Source organism: Labeo rohita, unplaced genomic scaffold (genome assembly GCF_022985175.1).
Source record: "Labeo rohita strain BAU-BD-2019 unplaced genomic scaffold, IGBB_LRoh.1.0 scaffold_137, whole genome shotgun sequence".
Lineage (NCBI taxonomy): Eukaryota > Metazoa > Chordata > Actinopteri > Cypriniformes > Cyprinidae > Labeo > Labeo rohita.
The window spans coordinates 164617-183649 of NW_026127527.1; the positions used below are offsets into that span (position 1 = coordinate 164617).

A 19033-nucleotide genomic window follows, 5' to 3' on the forward strand; every position below is an offset into this window, starting at 1 on the left:
ACAAACTTATACTTGCTACTGTACATATTAACTTGTGTAACTTCTTTACCCAGCCACAGATAGAAATTAACTTCACTGAATTTGGTTACTAAATATTTAATTTCCCAGCTGTTTAGACCTTATATTAAACAAATGTCAGAAATATATTCAATTATCAAAGTCACAGTGTAACGGAGACTCCAGGGAAGTGTGATAGATCCAGTTGCAAGCTTTTATTGAACACAGCGTAGTCAGACAGGCAGGGTCAATCACCAAATAAACAGTAATATCCAGGGCAAAAACAGAAGCAAAAATCCAGAAAACAGGTAGAACGTCAAAATACCAGGTGAGCGGTCCAAAAGTAACAAAGAAACAAGGCAATGAAACAAGGCAAAAACTATGGCAAGAAACTAGAACAAAACAATGGCAAAAACAAGGCAAAACTATGGCAAGAAACAAAACCGTGGCATGAACAAAACAAGGCAATGAAACGAGAAAACGCTTAGTAGAGTCCGCACAGCAAAACAATACTTTGCGACTTCCTGTTTGAAAATGGCCTCCTTATATTGCCACCAAACAGGAAGTAACCAACGAAGCAGCAGAGGGAGCAGCAACAGTCAGTCAGTGGGTGAGGGCTCCCTCTGCTGGCGTGGCGTAACAGAATCCCCCATACCCATCCCCCAACACATCCCCCCAACACATCCCCCCCCCAACACATCCCCCCTTGACCTGACTCAGGGAGGCCTGCCGTGGCTTGACTTGACTCAGGGAGGCCTGCCGTGGCTTGACTTGACTCAGGGAGGCCTGCCGTGGCTTGACCTGGCTCGTGCAGTCCAGCTGTGACTTGACTTGGCTCGTGAAGGTCAGCTGTGATTTGACTTGGCTCAGGGAGATCAGCTGTGGCTTGACTTGGCTCATGAAGGTCAGCTGTGGCTTGACTTGGCTCATGAAGGTCAGCTGTGGCTTGACTTGGCTCGGGAATAACAGCAGCAACTTGTCTTGGCTCATGAAGATCTGCTGTAGCTTGGCTTGGCTCAGGGAGATCAACTGTGGTTTGGCTTGGCTTGTGAAGATCGGTAGTGACTTTGCTTGACTTGAGGGCTACAGCAATAGCTTTACTTGACACAATAGCTGTAACTTGACTGGACTTCGGAAGAGCAGCTCTGACCTGACTTGACTCAGGAAACGCAGCTGCAACTTGACTTGATTTGGAAACTTGACTTGACTCAGGGGACGCAGCTGCAACTTGACTTGACTCAGGAACAGCATGGCTTGACTCATGGAGAACAGCTGTATCTTGACTTGGCACAGAAAGTGTAGCCCTGACTTGACTGGCGTGGCGTGAGCAGGCCCTGGCGCGGCAGGCGTGGCGTGAGCAGGCCCTGGCGCGGCAGGCGTGGCGTGACTTGAGCTGGCTTTGGCTTGGCAGGCATGGCGTGAGAGGGTTCTGGCGTGATACTAACTATTCCAGACATGACAGAAAAGTTGTGAGATACTGGGGGATAACAGGGTTCCTCATCCGCAATCCCCACAGTAAATGGTGAACCAGCCAACCAGAGTGCACAGTCAATGTATTGCTGTAGTGTAGCCGGGCATTTATTGTCTGGCATGAGATTGTACAAATTGTCCTTAAGTCCATTGCAGAAAATACCTTTCAGGGCAACATCATTAAAGTCTACCAAATGGCACAACTCACAAAAATCTGCCACATATTCCTCTATAGCCCGATTATCTTGACGCAGGCAGAGGAGGCGTGATGCTGGGTTCATGGTGATCTGTGTCCATGGTGATCTGTGTCCAAAAGCTGCTGGATCTTTGAGGCGGCGAAGTATTCTGTAACGGAGACTCCAGGGAAGTGTGATAGATCCAATTGCAAGCTTTTATTGAACACAGCGTAGTCAGACAGGCAGGGTCAATCACCAAACAAACAGTAATATCCAGGGCAAAAACAGAAGCAAAAATCCAGAAAACAGGCAGAATGTCAAAATACCAGGTGAGCAGTCCAAAAGTAACAAAGAAACAAGGCAATGAAACAAGGCAAAAACTATGGCAAGAAACTAGAACAAAACAATGGCAAAAAAAAAAGGCAAAACTATGGCAAGAAACAAAACCGTGGCATGAACAAAACAAGGCAATGAAACAAGAGAAACCACTTAGTAGAGTCCGCACAACAAAACAGTACTTCACAACTTCCTGTTTGATAATGGCCTCCTTATATTGCCACCAAACAGGAAGTAACCAACAAAGCAGCAGAGGGAGCAGCAACAGTCAGTCAGTGGGTAAGGGCTCCCTCTGCTGGCGTGGCGTTACACACAGATTAGATTTAAATAAATTTATTATAAAAACTTCTTTGAAAAGCATGTTTTGAAAATCTGCTTGTAGATTCCATGAAAATAAAATTTCTACCTGTTGCAATATTTTCAGCAAAGTTTTAATATCCAAATATAGCTCAATCCAAAATAAAGGTATACTGGTTAACACTTTGAAGATTAGTGAACAGACTGCCAATTCAAAAAGTGATATGCTGTTTCCTCATAACATTTAACATGCTGAACTTGTACTGAGCTTACTGAAGCCTCTCCTCAGCTGAAGCCAAAAAAACCAACTTGTTCTCACTCTCAAGACAATGATAGCAAAATCCATGCCCCAAAATATCATGCCATTTTGACAAATTATTCATAAATAGCAATGAAAGCTACAGCGTACACCAACGAGTTTGAAGTTAGTGTTTAAATGGGAAAGATAATGTTTTAACACAAAACTCATTAGTGAAAAATGCAGAATACATAGATCTTCCAGCCTAGGGTGTAGTCATTATGTACATTATATTTTGCCACATCATTGTCAATGTAATTTAATGGAAAACAATGACTGCCACTCTGTGCTATTATGTTGAACAGCCTCTGGAGTAACTGGCCAAATTGGATAGTGAGTTGACACCGTTACCTGCCATGGTTGATTTAACCCGAATTTCGTAGGTTGGTGGGCATCCATTTAAAACCCTGAACCAAACTGAGATGATCAGCATTAGTGATCTTGAGTAAAACCCCCTCACTGCCTTACATACTTGAGTATCTGCAGTGAACAGTTTGGATCCTCCAGTTTGTGGTTGAGCAGCTGGACTCCTGATTGTCCTGGGTGATTGTAGCTCAGATCCAGCTCTCTCAGGTGTGAGGGGTTTGAACTCAGAGCTGAAGACAAATAACCACAGCCTTCCTCTGTCACCATACAGCCAGACAACCTACAGACACACATCAATAGGAAACAGGGTGGCTTTAATGTTAGTATGGAACCTTAATCTGTGACTTAATAATGACTTAACATAAGACTCAGACCTCAGTATCTCCAGCTGACAGTTGGGACTCTTCAGTCCATCAGAAATAATCTTGACACCTGAATCTTGCAGGTCATTGTTACTAAGATCCAGCTCTATCAGGACAGAGTTTGAGGATTGTAGAGCTGATGATACTATTTCACAATCCTGAACAGTGAGATTACAACCAGCAAGACTGAAAGACACAAAAATAAATGTCCTCAATATGTGCAGTATCAGTTATCATAACAACAGGAATTCCATAAAGAAAAGACCCTTCATTATAAGATATAATTAAACACTTACATGATTTTTCTACAGTTGATCAGAGCTGGTATCAGTCGTCTTCTCCCCTCATCTGATGTGTTGTATTTCTTGAGGTCCAGCTCATCCAGCACCTCCTCTGACATCTGAAGCATGTAGGCGATTGTTGAACAGTGAGCAGGAGAGAGTTTCTTCTCTGAGTGTTTGTCTGATTTCACAAACTCCTGAATCTCTCTGGACAGAGTCTGATCTTTCACTTCCAGCAGACAGAGGAACAGATTGATGGATCTTTCAGTGGAGAGTCCATGTCCATCTTTGATCTTCTCTTTAATGTATTGTGTGGTTCTCCTGATGCTCTCTGAGCTGTTCACTGTGTGTGTCAGTAGATCCTGTAAGAGTCTCTGATTGGACTCCAGTGAAATGCCCAGCAGGAACCGCAGGAACAGATCCAGATGTCCATTCTTACTCTCAAGGGCTTTATCTATTGCTCTTTTATATAAATTTTGCAGTGAATCTAAACATTCTTCTGTAGTGCTGCTTATGTGAAAATAAAACACACGGAAAGCAGCGAGAAACTCTTGAATGCTCAGATGAGTGAAGCTGTACACTTTCCTCTGATGAATCACAGATTCCTCCTTAAAGATCTCAGTGCAAATCCCAGAATACACTGAGGCGTCAGTGACGTCTATGCCGCTTTCAATCAGGTCCTCCTCATAGAACATCACATTGCCCTTCATCAGCTGTTTGAAAGCCACTTCAGCAAGTTTCACAATCACTTCTCTGTTGGGCTGCAGGAGTTTCTCTGGATCTCTCTCTTCATACTTCTGATTCCTCATGTTGATCTGAATCAGCAGGAAGTGGATGTACATTTCAGTCAGAGTTTGAGGGATTTCTGCACTCAGATCTTCTTTCAGGAGCTTCTGAAGCACAGTGGATGAGATCCAGCAGAAGACGGGGATGTGGCACATGATGTGGAGGCTTCTTGCTCTTCTGATGTGTGAGATGATTCTGCTGGCTTGATGCTGGTCACTGATTCTCTTCCTGAAATATTCCTCCTTCTGAGACTCATTGAATCCCTGAATTTCTGTCAGACGGTTGATGTATTTGGAGGGGATCTGATTGGCTGCTGCTGGTCTGGAGGTGATCCAGATGAGAGCAGAGGGAAGCAGCTCTCCTTTCATGAGGTTTGACATCAACACACCCACTGATGAAGTCTCAGTCACATCACAAATTTTCTGATCATCTGAAAACATCAGTGTGATTCTGCTTTCATCCAGACCATCAAAGATGAACACAACTTTACACTCCTCATAAATCTTTGAGTCCAGATCTTGAAGTTCAGGATGAAAGTCCAGCAGAAGTCTGTGAAGACTGTACTGATGATCTCGGATCAAGTTCAGCTCTCGAAATGGAAGCACAAACATGAAATCTACATCCTGATTGTCTTTTCCCTCTGCCCAGTCCAGAATGAACTTCTGCACAGAGACGGTTTTTCCGATTCCAGCGATGCCTTTAGTAAGAACAGTCTTGATTTGGTCTTTCTCCTCACATCCTGGTTCAGGTGAGGCTTTAAAGATGTCATTGCAGTAGATTGGAGTGTCTTGTGAGTGTTTTGTTCTGGCTGTTTTCTCCATCTGTAAAACCTCATGTTCTTCATTCACTCCTTCACTCTCTCCCTCTATGATGTAGAGCTGTGTGTAGATCCTGTTCAGGATGGTTTCATTCTCTTTGAGTTTCATTCCCTCAAATAATCTTTCATACTTGTTCTTCATGCTGGTTTTGTGCTGGTCTTTGAGTCTCCTCAGGTCCCAGGTCTCGCGTCTCCAGTCTTCTTCAGTTTTGTTCTGTATGATGTGAGTCTGATATTGGGAACTTTTCAGTTCATGTTTCCCTCCACTGCTGAAAATAAAAAGAAAAGAGCAAAAAGGACAGCAATTATATTCATTATAATAAGTCTTGGACACTACCAGAAATATTAAAAATCATGATCAGAAATAATTTTGATGCACTACAGTTTAATTACAAGGAGTAAAAGTAAATACTAACGGAGAATCAGATGTCACTGCTTCATTACTTAATTCAGGGGGTTGCTTCATGGATGTGTTACTCTTCACAGACACAACACTGGGTTCTGGAGACTCTGATCTCCGTCTCTTCTCCCTGTTAAAACAAACAAAAGAGATATAAATAAAACATCATTTTAAATCTAACTGCTGTTTGTCAGTTTCCTTCCTCAAACATGCCTATAGTTTGACTGCATCCTTGATTTACTTTTATTAACTTTGAAGAACCTTTCATCCAAAGCTATTTACAAATAAAGAATACAACAAAAAGTACAACAATGTATAACAGTACAATTTCAGGAAATGCTCTGTGATGGTTCAATAAGGTGTCACACACTCACTGACCACAGGCTTCTGATATCCACTGTAATTACTTTGGATAAAAGAATCTCCAAAATGCAAAAATTTAGTTTTAGCTAGTTTCTTACATGGGCTCAGAGGTCACTGTTGTATCACTGAAGGCAGAATGCAGATTCTTCATGGGTTGATTACAACTTGATTCAGAAAATGAACTCATTTTATAGGCAGTGTCTTCATCTTCTTATCTTCTCACTTCATAAAGACTCATTTTGGAGGCAGTGTCCCCCTACTTTCTTCAGAAAGAGTGTTGAGAGATTGACTGTTTATTTTTTTGTGAGGAAAAAAGATGTAGTCATAAATAAATACATACATACATACATACATAGACAATAGCAGACTGCAGGGTAGGTTGGTACATTAAATATAAGGGAGAATGGGACACAACCAAACACTCTGTTTCTCATAATTTTCTCAGTTTGTGATAATTCACTTGGGATTCAGTGTAATTCTATATATATATATTTTTTTTTTTTTTTTTTTTTGCCACGTTTGATTTCACATGTGTCTGGTTCTCATGTGGTCTTGCTTCATTAATACAGTACATTGCTTTTTCTTCATTTACTTTGAAAGACTGGAAGTAAAATGCCAAAACTTTTGACAGGCATAAACTGATTTTGGAGTTTAATAAATGAATTAAAATGAATTATGTAAATAACATTGCTAACACCTATGAAATGTACCATTCTGGTAGTGGGGTGTTACAACATGCCCACCTGAGCAAATGGGATTTAAACCTGGTTAGTATCTTTTGCTAAGCAAAATAAGCTAAATCTAAACTACACAAACTTGAAATGAACAGACTCCAGGTTAAAAACACATTTGTCTCATTTTAAGTAATACATGTGCTACTTTTCTGGTAAAATAAATATTCATTGATTCAGGTTTTTTTTTTTTTTTTTTTTTTTTTTTTTTTTTAACTTTTGTTTTTTTTTTTCTCTACACAGTGTTGGTGTGGTGTCAAGTTGTGTGCGTCTCCCCCAAACTCATATATTTCTAAGTATGCACATAATCTGCAAAACAGTTTACGGTAAATGCAGTTTAATCATGTTTTGCATAATATAAGTACAAACATTTTTACTGGATTGCTGTACATTTAGGGTAATATTGCTAAAGTTCAGTCAAGAAAAATTAAACGCAGCGTAACTGCACTTCAGACTAGATCAGTGCATCTTTGCAACTGGGCTAGTTTGTAAATAATGATCCAAATTGAAATACAGTTTTAAAAAAGAAAACAAAAACAACAAAAAAACTGCAGTTGATTTAATACTGTATGGTTACATGAAGATTAAATTCTGAACTTACCACAAAATATGCAGTCAATGTGGTGGGAAATGTTAACAGGTTCAAACTCCAGAATGGCGTCTATTATTTTCTTCTTTCACTTTCATTTTCTAGTAATCTGGTTTTAGCTCCACCTATATGAAAAACAATCGTTCTCCCTCTAGTGGTGCAGAACATCATTGCATTCTCAGGGGTATTCTCAGATCATCTTTATGCTTTAAAAGGTAAAATCATTTTTTTTATTTTTTATTATTTATTTATTTATTTATATTTTGCATTTAGTTAGGTTTCTGGAAGTTTTGCTGGCTCAGAAAAGCTGAAAAAGAAAACCCATGTAATTAGTTTGTTATGGGCTGTCTGAGTCTGAAACTGTCGTCCAGTGGCCCAGTGGCGGTTCTACACTGAATTGCTCCCATGGCGAGACTCCCTCCAGGGAGTCTCTTTTTTTTCTCTCTTTTTTTTTTTTTTTTTTTTTTTTCAAAGTAATATTTTGAATGAAATGTGCGTTATTTGTAATAAAGCCAGGTGTCACTGACATAGTTTAGCCCACCTCCTTGTCCGCTTCATTTGGGAGAGGTGAACTGTACTCTTAGTTTACTTTTGTTTCTACCTGGTTAAGGTGAGTCTTACATGAAAAACAATTGCACTGGCTCTGGTGCTGCAGAGCTGTATATTCTCAGTGAGTTTCAGTTGTGATTTAAGCAGCTTTAGCTCATTTTATATAGTATTATTTATTTATTTATTTATTTATTTATTTAAAGCTCTTTGTTGACATTCCACTCCAACAGCAGTGTATTTTGTGAGGCAGGACTAACCTGCAACCATACATTCTGCAGGGCTTTACCAACACTAGAGAGCCCTTTCTGTCACAATGTTTAGACAGTGACCCAGTGTTGCATTGTGCATATGTTACATTAAAGAGACATTTTCACCTGTTACCTTCACTACAACAACCTAATGAATTCACACTGATTAAGATTTTTTTTTTCACTTAAAAATTGTTATTGATAATTTATTTTCACTTGAATAAAACATGTTAGCACAAGAACCACATTTTTAGGTTACTAAAAAGGAAAATAGAACAACAAAAATACATTAACATAAAATGTAATATAGTAACAACAAAACAAAATCTGAAAATATGATTCACTCAGATTTTTTAATATACACTTAATTTACATGTATAAACTTTAGGATATTAAGACCTTGCAAAGAAAACACTGTTAAATACTGATTCCTGGTTTCACAGACAAGTCTTAAGCCTAGTCCTAGACTAAAATGCAAGTCTGAGCTGTTTCAACTGAAAGAAACTCGCACTGAATATATCAGTACCTTTGTTTTGTCTCAAGATGCACACCAGTAATGATTTTTTAGCCATGTTTATACAAAATACTTAAATGTCCTAACTGAACTACGGCCTAATCCTGGCTTAGTCTAAGCTCTGTGTGAGGTAAACAATGCTGTACAATACAATGTCTTCAATGCATAATTTCAATGTTGTAGAATAGTATATGATTATAGGTATAATGATAACTGTAGCAATAATTACATTTAATTTTATCTTCACAACACACTGAACAGTGAGAAAATGCACTGAATTAAAACTTCCTGACAACCCATCAGGATGAAACTGAGAATGACTGTGAAACTACTCTTTTCCTTGTAACTGTCACTATTAAAGTCACAATTTCAATATAGCAAAGTTGCAATAAATTTGTGCTTTGATATGGAAATGTGTGTCTCCATGTTTCCTCATCTGATTATTTAAATCTGGTACAGAAACACTTAAGAATTAGAATATAGTCTAAATCCAGCCTCATGACTCCATCAGCCTCTCATAGGCATACACTCTCAAGCTGTTTAGAGCCATTTTAAAAACCATCCTGCTTTTAAGCTTCTGACAAAGGTTATCTTGGGGTTATCTCTGTTATCTTGTTATCTGTTGTAGAAGGAGAGTCCAGTGTAGAAATATTTGGTTGGCTGTGTCCATTGCCAGCATGTCTCAGGCAAAAATAATAAATAAATAAATAAAAACTTTAAACACCACAAAACCCTGTTAAATGTTGATATTAAGTGTGCATTGTTTAAGTCCTGTGTGCATTTTACCTTGCATTTGTGTTCCTCTTGTCCCTTATGTGTCAGTCATCTCTCAGCAGTCAGATGATCCGGACAGAACATGGACAGACTCAGCTGTGTCCCACAGACAGATGATTGTCCTGAACACACAAACTCACACACAAACACTGTCCAGCAGCAGAGACTCCAACAACATACACTGTCTGAATCCTTCATTCAGTAAATCTGAACCAAACAAATACTGTGGCAGGCAATGAATGTGATTCACCATGTAAAAAGATTTATTGAGGAAAACCAGTAAGTAGGTGCTTTACATTAGATGTATTTTACCTGATCTGATCCATAAACGTTACTTTCACTGCTGCAACACAATTAAGTTTAATTATTGATTCATATTTTGTAATTTATTTTGACTCAATGTTACCACATGAAGCACATTTTTAGTTGATAACATCAATTCAAAACACATGAGAAAATGAAATAAATCTAAACATATAAAAAGAAAAATATAAAAAATGTCAAGGAAGCAGCAAAACAAATTAAATATGAATCACTCAGAATTATAGTTCTAGCAAACAATTTCATAAAGACAATGTTGAACACAAAAGTGAGCCAAAAATGATTTCACAGCAAAACACAAATATTGAATACATTATTTTAAAAAAATCATTTCAGTTTTGCAGAAGATGATCTCATTTAAATTAGGCAGTGGCTATTTACACTAAGTGAAAATAGCAGTATTTTCTTAACAATATGAGATTTACACTAAGGGCAAATAGTGACAAAAAGTGGTAAATATCTGTACCTCCATATTGTACTGCATTATAAAACAGTATGCAATAAGAATATACTGAGTGTAAATTGATATATTGAACATAGAAAAATCACAGTGACCTAACAGTAAGAGTTTCTGACAATCCTGACACAAATGGAAAGAGGATCCTTCCCTAGCTGCACTTTAAAAATCCTACAACAAGGGAACTGTTCCCAGCATCAAATAAATAAATACATAAATAAATAAATAAATCACCTACAGCATTTCTTCTCTCACTACCTCTGTATTTTTGATCATCTGTAATCTTGACATTGATGCAGCCAGCAATCTGTATGAGTCACCATCAATATAGAGAAAAATATGGATGCATCTTTGAACACACAACAAATGTGCACACACACACACACACCAACTTTCTTATTTTTAATATGGTGTTGAATAGTATTTTTAAACACATACTGTAACTTGGGAAAATAGATTTGCTCAATGTTTAGCCAAACACTAGCATGTAAATGAGCTAAAGGCAGAAAATACTAAAAGTATCAAAACATTTTATTTTGATTTCATGGAGTCTAGTGTTTCTAAGCTGATTTATGCAAGAAAAGGAGGAAAAATATCAGTTTCTGACTGCTTAAAAAAAATAGATCATTTGTTTGTGATGTCTTCTTGTTTCTCACAGCAGATTATTTCATCTGACATAGAGACAATGAGGATTTAAACACTCTGAATCCAGCATAGAGGGGTTCAGTGAATGTGGTGTTGAATGTGTGTATGTGTGTGAGTGTGTGTGTGTCAGTGACACTGAAGTACGAGAGAATGCCGGCTGACCAGTCCAGATACACTCCTACTCTGGTAGAGGATGAAGGGGCTGGTATGTCAGTTTTCTTATTATCATGCCAGGCAAAATATCTGTCATCAGTGCAATACAGACTCCAGGATTTCTCATTGTACCCAAACCAAGATTCACTTCCTCCTTTCCTGTTGATTTCTTTATATGTCACTGCTATATAAGACCATCCACTCCATTCAACCTCCCAGTAACAGCGTCCAGTCAGAATCTCTCTACACAGAACCTGCTCATGCTGCTCAAATCTGTCTGGATGTTCAGGATATGGCTGATGATCTTCGACATGTGTTGCCTTTCTGTTCCTCTCAGTCAGGATGAGTTGATTGTGTGCTGTGTTTGGATCCAGTGTGAGATCACAGGCATCTGAACACAAGAATAGATATCACAAGTACATTAAAGACAGTATCAGAGCTCTGAGTTTGTGTGTGTGTTCTGACAAATATGGTTGATGAGGAATATAATGACAAATTTAATAACACAGGCATTAATGTAAACATGGTTTATAAGGACATTCCATGTAAACCAAATGGGTTAAAACAATACTAAAACATACTAAACAGTGTTAATGTAAAAAGTCTAAATCTCATGCAAAAAGTTTTGTATGAGGGGTATGCTGAGGAGAAGGGGATAGAAAATACAGTTTGTACAGTATAAAAACCATTATGCCTATAGAGAGTCCCTAGAAGCCACATATACAAAAATGTGTGTGTGTGTAAGAGAGGGGAAAGACCTACATTTTCTCAGTCCTGGTTTGATTCTCTCAGGGTCTCCATATTCCAAACTACAAAGAGACAAATACAAGCCACTGATCAATAATGTTTGATGATTAAAAGTGTGAATGCACAAAAAGATCAGTGAGCATTTTAAAATCAATGCATCCAGATTTCTTAACATAAACAATTGAAACAGTGAAAACAGGAGTCAAATTCAGGTTTCTGAAAAATTCTAATAAACTTGTCTAATAGCTACAGAGCTCCAAAGACAGATCAAAACAGCAAAACAGCTTTCATAATCATAACAGTAAGAATAAGCAAATAAAGTGAAGATCAAGCAAAGAGAAATAAAAAATAAAAAGATTAAATCTATGACTGTGCCAATATCTTCAAGATGCTGGAACTACCTTAAAACTGTGTGCAAATATACCTAATAGAACTGGTGCTGTTTTTAAATCAAATGGCAGTCACTAAACATTAATTTGATGTAGTTTATTTAAATTAACAAATAAAAACTTGTGCTTGAAAATGTCTTCACTCCACAGCAAGTGCCTAAAACAGTACTAAATTTGTATACAGTGCCAAGAATACGTTTGTGAACCGTTTGAAAATATTTAGATTTCTGTTGCATACTTCTCATCTTAAGTTAAATCACAATTATAGACAAATACAATCCACCTAAACTAATACAACACAAACAACTGTACTTTTCAAAATGTATTAAAGAAACCAAAGTAATCATTCAAAGTGCAGGGTGGAGAATGTACAACTGACCAAAACCTCCTGGATGTTCCACAACCTTGTGGAAAGATATGCTGTGGACAGTTGTGATAAAAGTTGAACTTAATGACAAAAACAGAGGGGAAAAGGGGTATTGCACACAACACCAAAACCCCACTGCAGCTGTGCAGAATAGTGGAATGAGCACCACTAGCACCAGAGGAATGAACTTAGATATAAATATATTTATATAAAAACTGATCCTAAATCACTAAATTTCTTTGAAAATCAATTGAATTTTTACTTTGTGATAGTTAAGCTTTGTTTGCAGATTGCATGAAAATAAAAGTCTTACTTGTTGCAATATTCTCAGCAACTTCTCTCATAAAACAACATTTATTTTGTAAGTTGCAATATCCAAATATAGCTCAATCCAAAATAAATGTATACTGGTAAATACATTGAAGATTAGTGAACAGAATGTCAGTTCGGAAAGTGATTTGCTGTTTCTTCACAAAATTTAATATAGTGAACTGTTTTCCATTTTTCTTAGACAGGACAGTGGAGATAATAAGACAAAAAGCAAGTGAGAGAGAGAGAGGGACGGCGGAATTCAATCTCGGGACAGCCGAGGCACAACTGCACAAGATCAATTCGGAGAACTGCCCACAAGGCTATTGGTGCCAACAACATACTGAACTTTTACTGAGCTCACTGAAGCCTCTCCTTAATTGAAGCCAAAAAAGCCAAACTGTTCTCACTCCCAAGACAATGATGATAACAAAAGCCAGCTGAACTATGCTGAAATTGCTATAGATCAACAGCAATGAAAGCTAGTAGTGTATGTCAACGAGTTTGAAGTTAGTGTTTGAAATCTAAGAAAAAAGGGTGATGATTATTAGAACGCCCCTCTGTACCATTATTTTATCTGCTATGGTTGATTTTACCCACATTTGGCAGAATGGTGGAGATTAATTTTTAAACCCTGAACCAAACTGAGATGATCAGTATTAGTGATCTTTAGTAAAACCCTCTCATTGTCCCACATACTTGAGTATCTGCAGTGAGCAGTTTGGATCATCCAGTTTGTGTTTGAGCAGCTGGACTCCTGATTGTCCTGGGTGATTGTAGCTCAGATCCAGCTCTCTCAGGTGTGAGGGGTTTGAACTCAGAGCTGAAGACAAATAACCACAGCCTTCCTCTGTCACCATACAGCCAGACAACCTACAGACACACATCAATAGGAAACGGGGTGGCTTTAATGTTAGTATGGAACCTTAATCTGTGACTTAATCATGACTCCACATATGAATGACTTAACATAAGACTCAAACCTCAGTATCTCCAGCTGACAGTTTGGACTCCTCAGTCCATCAGAAATAATCTTGACACCAGAGTCCTGCAGGTCATTGTTACTCAGATCCAGCTCTCTCAGGACAGAGTTTGAGGATTGTAGAGCTGATGATACTATTTCACAATCCTGAGCAGTGAGATTACAACCAGCAAGACTGAAACACACAAAAAATTAATGTCCTCAATATGTACAGTATCAGTTAGCAACAGAAACTGTAATTCCATTAAAAAAAGACTCTTCACTGTAAAACATAATTAAACACTTACATGACTTTTCTGCAGTTGATCACAGCTGGTATCAGTCTTCTTCTCCCCTCATCTGATGTGTTGTATTTCTTGAGGTCCAGCTCATCCAGCACCTCCTCTGACATCTGAAGCATGTAGGCGATTGTTGAGCAGTGAGCAGGAGAGAGTTTCTTCTCTGAGTGTTTGTCTGATTTCACAAACTCCTGAATCTCTCTGGACAGAGTCTGATCTTTCACTTCCAGCAGACAGAGGAACAGATTGATGGATCTTTCAGTGGAGAGTCCATGTCCATCTTTGATCTTCTCTTTAATGTACTGTGTGGTTCTCCTGATGCTCTCTGAGCTGTTCTCTGTGTGTGTCAGTAGATCCTGTAAGAGTCTCTGATTGGACTCCAGTGAGACGCCCAGCAGGAACCGCAGGAACAGATCCAGATGTCCATTCTCACTCTCAAGGGCTTTATCTACTGCATCTCTATGCAGATTATGCATCACATCACAAAACTTCAATGTATCAATATTTATCATTACATAATAGTAAAACACATAAAAAGCAGCAAGAAACTCCTGAACACTCAGATGAATGAAGCTGTAGACTTTCCTCTGATGAATCACAGATTCCTCCTTAAAGATCTCAGTGCAAATCCCAGAATACACTGAGGCGTCAGTGATGTCTATGCCGCTCTCAATCAGGTCCTCCTCATAGAACATCACATTGCCCTTCATCAGCTGTTTGAAAGCCACTTCAGCAAGTTTCACAATCACTTCTCTGTTGGACTGCAGGAGTTTCTCTGGATCTCTCTCTTCATACTTCTGATTCCTCATGTTGATCTGAATCAGCAGGAAGTGGATGTACATTTCAGTCAGAGTTTGAGGGATTTCTGCACTCACATCTTCTTTCAGGAGCTTCTGAAGCACAGTGGATGAGATCCAGCAGAAGACGGGGATGTGGCACATGATGTGGAGGCTTCTTGCTCTTCTGATGTGTGAGATGATTCTGCTGGCTTGATGCTGGTCACTGATTCTCTTCCTGAAATATTCCTCCTTCTGAGACTCATTGAATCCCTGAATTTCTGTCAGACGGTTGATGTATTTGGAGGGGATCTGATTGGCTGCTGCTGGTCTGGAGGTGATCCAGATGAGAGCAGAGGGAAGCAGCTCTCCTTTCATGAGGTTTGACATCAACACACCCACTGATGAAGTCTCAGTCACATCACAAACTTTCTGATCATCTGAAAACATCAGTGTGATTCTGCTTTCATCCAGACCATCAAAGATGAACACAACTTTACACTCCTCATAAATCTTTGAGTCCAGATCTTGAAGTTCAGGATGAAAGTCCAGCAGAAGTCTGTGAAGACTGTACTGATGATCTCGGATCAAGTTCAGCTCTCGAAATGGAAGCACAAACATGAAATCTACATCCTGATTGTCTTTTCCCTCGGCCCAGTCCAGAATGAACTTCTGCACAGAGACGGTTTTTCCGATTCCAGCGATGCCTTTAGTAAGAACAGTCTTGATTTGGTCTTTCTCCTCACATCCTGGTTCAGGTGAGGATTTAAAGATGTCATTGCAGTAGATTGGAGTGTCTTGTGAGTGTTTTGTTCTGGCTGTTTTCTCCATCTGTAAAACCTCATGTTCTTCATTCACTCCTTCACTCTCTCCCTCTATGATGTAGAGCTGTGTGTAGATCCTGTTCAGGAAGGGTTTCATTCTCTTGGAGTTTGTTTCCCTCAAATAATCTCTCATACTTGATCTTCATACTGGTTTTGTGCTGGTCTTTGAATCTCTGCAGATCTACAGTCTCCAGTGTGTCTCTCTGTAGGACTGTTTCAGTTTTTTCCTGCCTGTAGTGAGATGCAGAAAAAAGTACAGATCTGACTGGTTTATTTTGCAGAAAAAGAGCAACAATAGTCAACTATAATCATTACAAAGACTCATTGTAGTCACTGGAGACCACAAGACATATATTTAACCATATCTATAATTTTGATAAGGTGGAGTAATTCAGGAACCACATCTTTATACTAACACAGTGTCAGAGGTCACTGTTCCATCACTGAATTCAGGGGGGTGCATCAAGGATCTGTTACTCTTCACAGACACACCACTGGGTTCTGGAGACTCTGATCTCTGTCTCTTCCTTCCCCTGATACTTACAAAAGACAAACAAAATACAGAAAAAGAAAAGATCTAAGATCATTTAAAACCTATGTAACTTTCTCTTTTGTAACAGAAAAGGAAATATTTTGCAGAAACATATGTAATTGCTTCATGCATTTTCAGGTATTCAAACATGTCTAACATGACGGTAGAATATTATACAATATTATACAAATGTATTAGTTAATTACAAGCTGTGTTGCTATGGTTTTGAAATAGATGAACAAGACATTGACAGCTGAAATATGTCCTGAAAGATTGAGCATTCCCAGCGATAAAAGATCCTGGCCATGATTCATAACTGCAGATTCTATTTAGATTCTTAAGCAAGTCCTGTGCAACGCTGCCGTGACTTCCGTAACCTGAATGAAGCATGTTGGTGAGCGTGCTCTTGCTCTCTTGATATTGCAAACTGGTGTTTCTTACCATATTTTTTTTAAATGTATTATCTTAATTATGAACACACGGGTTTATAGTGCAAACAGTTTTACTGTTTACTGATCTTTGTTATTCTTCTCGTTATTTCTCTACAGTGGCTTATGAACCGGAAATCTCACACATTCACAGACAACGTTTTACTTCCACATTGAAAAATAAGGTGAATACATACTCTGGAGTGTATTTGGCACAGAAATACTCAACTAGTTTTCTTGAAACTTTGGCCATGTTTAGAATTGGAATCCAACTCTTTAGCAGTGCAAATAAGTCTAAATAAATTTTTATTCAGTAATTTTTTTTAAAAAGTTTTTTTTTAAGGCAAACTGTTTATGTTGTTAACAAATAGTAGTATTGAACTTGAACCATTACACCTCCATTCAATATTATTATTCATAATTAAAATTTGTGTATACAAATCTACCATATATAATCTTAAAAAAATGCTATTCAATTTGATCTCTGCAATCTACTGTTTGTTATGCAGCATCCTACTTGGAGTCAGAGGTCACTGTTCCATTACTCAGTACAGGAGGTTGCCTCATGGAGTTGCTACTTTTCAAAGACACTACAGACACTGCTTTCTGTGTCTGATCCTCTCTCTCTTCATGGAGACTCATTGTAGAGGCAGTGCCTCCCTCCTTTCCCTCCAGAATCAGTGATCTGTTTGGGGAAACACAATACATAAATGATACACTACATTTTAACACACTGAAAAAAAAAAAAAATCCTGTGAATTAAAAATGACATTTTAAGTAGTTTAACTACTCCACCAGTGGTTCTAGTAAAAATCTTAAATTCATGTAAATTCTGTAAAATCTAAATGTCTAGTAAAATCTGCAATTACTATTTGTGTTATTTTATATTCACTGTAAAAAGCATTTTTTTGGAATGTATCACACATTTTTTAATAGGGCTATAGATAGATAAGATACAGATAAATGTGGCATTATTTTTAGCATGACACAGTCCAGTGAATAGCAGCACACAAGCTATTTAAATTTACCTAAACGTCCAAGCCTTGCCATTTATAATGAAAAGGTTGAAAACCACTGAAAAACCACATGACGACAAAGCAGATCAGACACTAAACTGATGCCTGTTTTATTTCTGTCGTACTCCATGCACTTGCGCTACTTCCAAAAACTGTACAAACAGATATGGAAAGTTGCTTTGGTAAACAAAGGGATTTTTAAGGTATACATAAAAATAACAAACAATTAAAAAGTAATATCTGCACTATGTTACTGTCTTCGTTACATACTTGGGGTCAGAGGTCACTGTTCCATCACTCAGTACAGGAGGTTGCCTCATGGAGTTGCTACTTTTCACAGACACTGCAGACACTGCTGCCTGGTTCTGATCATCTGTTTCCATTTGGAGACTCATTGTACAGGCAGTGCCTCCCTCCTTTCTCTCTAGAATCAGTGATCTGTTTGGGGAAACACAATACATAAATGATACACTACATTTTAACACACTGAAACAAAATGTACATGATACCGACCTCATGTTATGAAAGAATCTAATTTGCTATTTGATGTTGTTATTTTGCATTGCACAGTAAACAGCTGTTGTAAACATGTACGTTAAAATGAAATTTGAAAATGAGAGACAGCAAGGGAGAGAAAAAGAGTTGACTTTTAAATAAATCAGGATCAATATAAAACCAAAACCAACATCTCCGAGCTCCAAAAACAGGTTTAATAGAAGTGCTTTAATATAATTAAAAAAATATATTAAATTTAACTTATGATATAGTATGCAAACCATGCATCTGTTTACAGTTTTATGCATTCTGATCTATTTGAAGAATAAAGACATTTCATCAGGTTAAATCTATATTTTGATATGAATTCAGTATTCAGTATTTATAAGCTCTCTTTAGGTAAAACAATCCTATATGAACTTTTAAGGAACTTACGTAATGGTATTTTAGGTTCTGCTTAATATCATCTTGAAAATGTCGTCTGTCGAGGATTCCACTTACTCTTTCACTTTCGATTTGAAGAAGTAAGTTAAGCCCCACCCAAAAAAGCACGCCTGCTGCTCTCGCAAGATTATCCCTCATGCCCTTAAAGATAAAAGTGACTTTTTTCTTTAGTAGAACGATAAAAAAGGCTGAATCTGTGGTCCTTGTTAATTCATTAAATGCAAGTCAGCAGCTGCCTGTGTTTGAGAATGAAATATATTTAAAAAATCATATGAAGGAACACAAAATTGATACCCTTGGCTCCTGGGGCCAGTTGCAAAAATATAGTGACAATGGTAAGACTTAAGAACTAGTTTAACCAGCTAGCCAATGTAAAAATCAGTCTTACTCTTCAGATTCAATTGAGACCAGTTTGCCTTATTATGATACTGACTTTAAAATTTACAACCAGTCTTGAAAGGGGGTGGGGGGAACTAAAAACAAACAAACAAACAAACAAACAAAAAAACAGATCTC

General features: G+C 37.9%; 1 protein-coding gene, 1 long non-coding RNA gene and 1 pseudogene across 2 annotated transcripts; all 3 read right to left on the reverse strand.

Moving 5' to 3' along the window:
• Positions 1-6225, reverse strand: part of LOC127158166 (NLR family CARD domain-containing protein 3-like) — a 55794-nt pseudogene extending 49569 nt beyond the window's left edge.
• Positions 6226-10501: 4276 nt separating this feature from the next.
• LOC127158168 (NLR family CARD domain-containing protein 3-like) lies at positions 10502-16149 on the reverse strand. The gene is given in 7 exon segments (XM_051101333.1): positions 10502-11321; positions 11693-11739; positions 13442-13615; positions 13726-13899; positions 14012-15678; positions 15680-15833; positions 16019-16149. Coding segments are annotated over 7 exon segments (2790 nt in total). The 5' UTR covers positions 16066-16149; the 3' UTR covers positions 10502-10794.
• A 20-nt stretch (positions 16150-16169) lies between these two features.
• On the reverse strand, positions 16170-18570 carry LOC127158170 (uncharacterized). The gene is made up of 3 exons (XR_007826076.1): positions 18509-18570; positions 17849-18016; positions 16170-17247 (listed from the first exon to the last, which is right to left on the reverse strand). It is a non-coding gene; the product is annotated as an uncharacterized LOC127158170 (long non-coding RNA).
• Between the last annotated feature and the right edge of the window lie 463 nt (positions 18571-19033).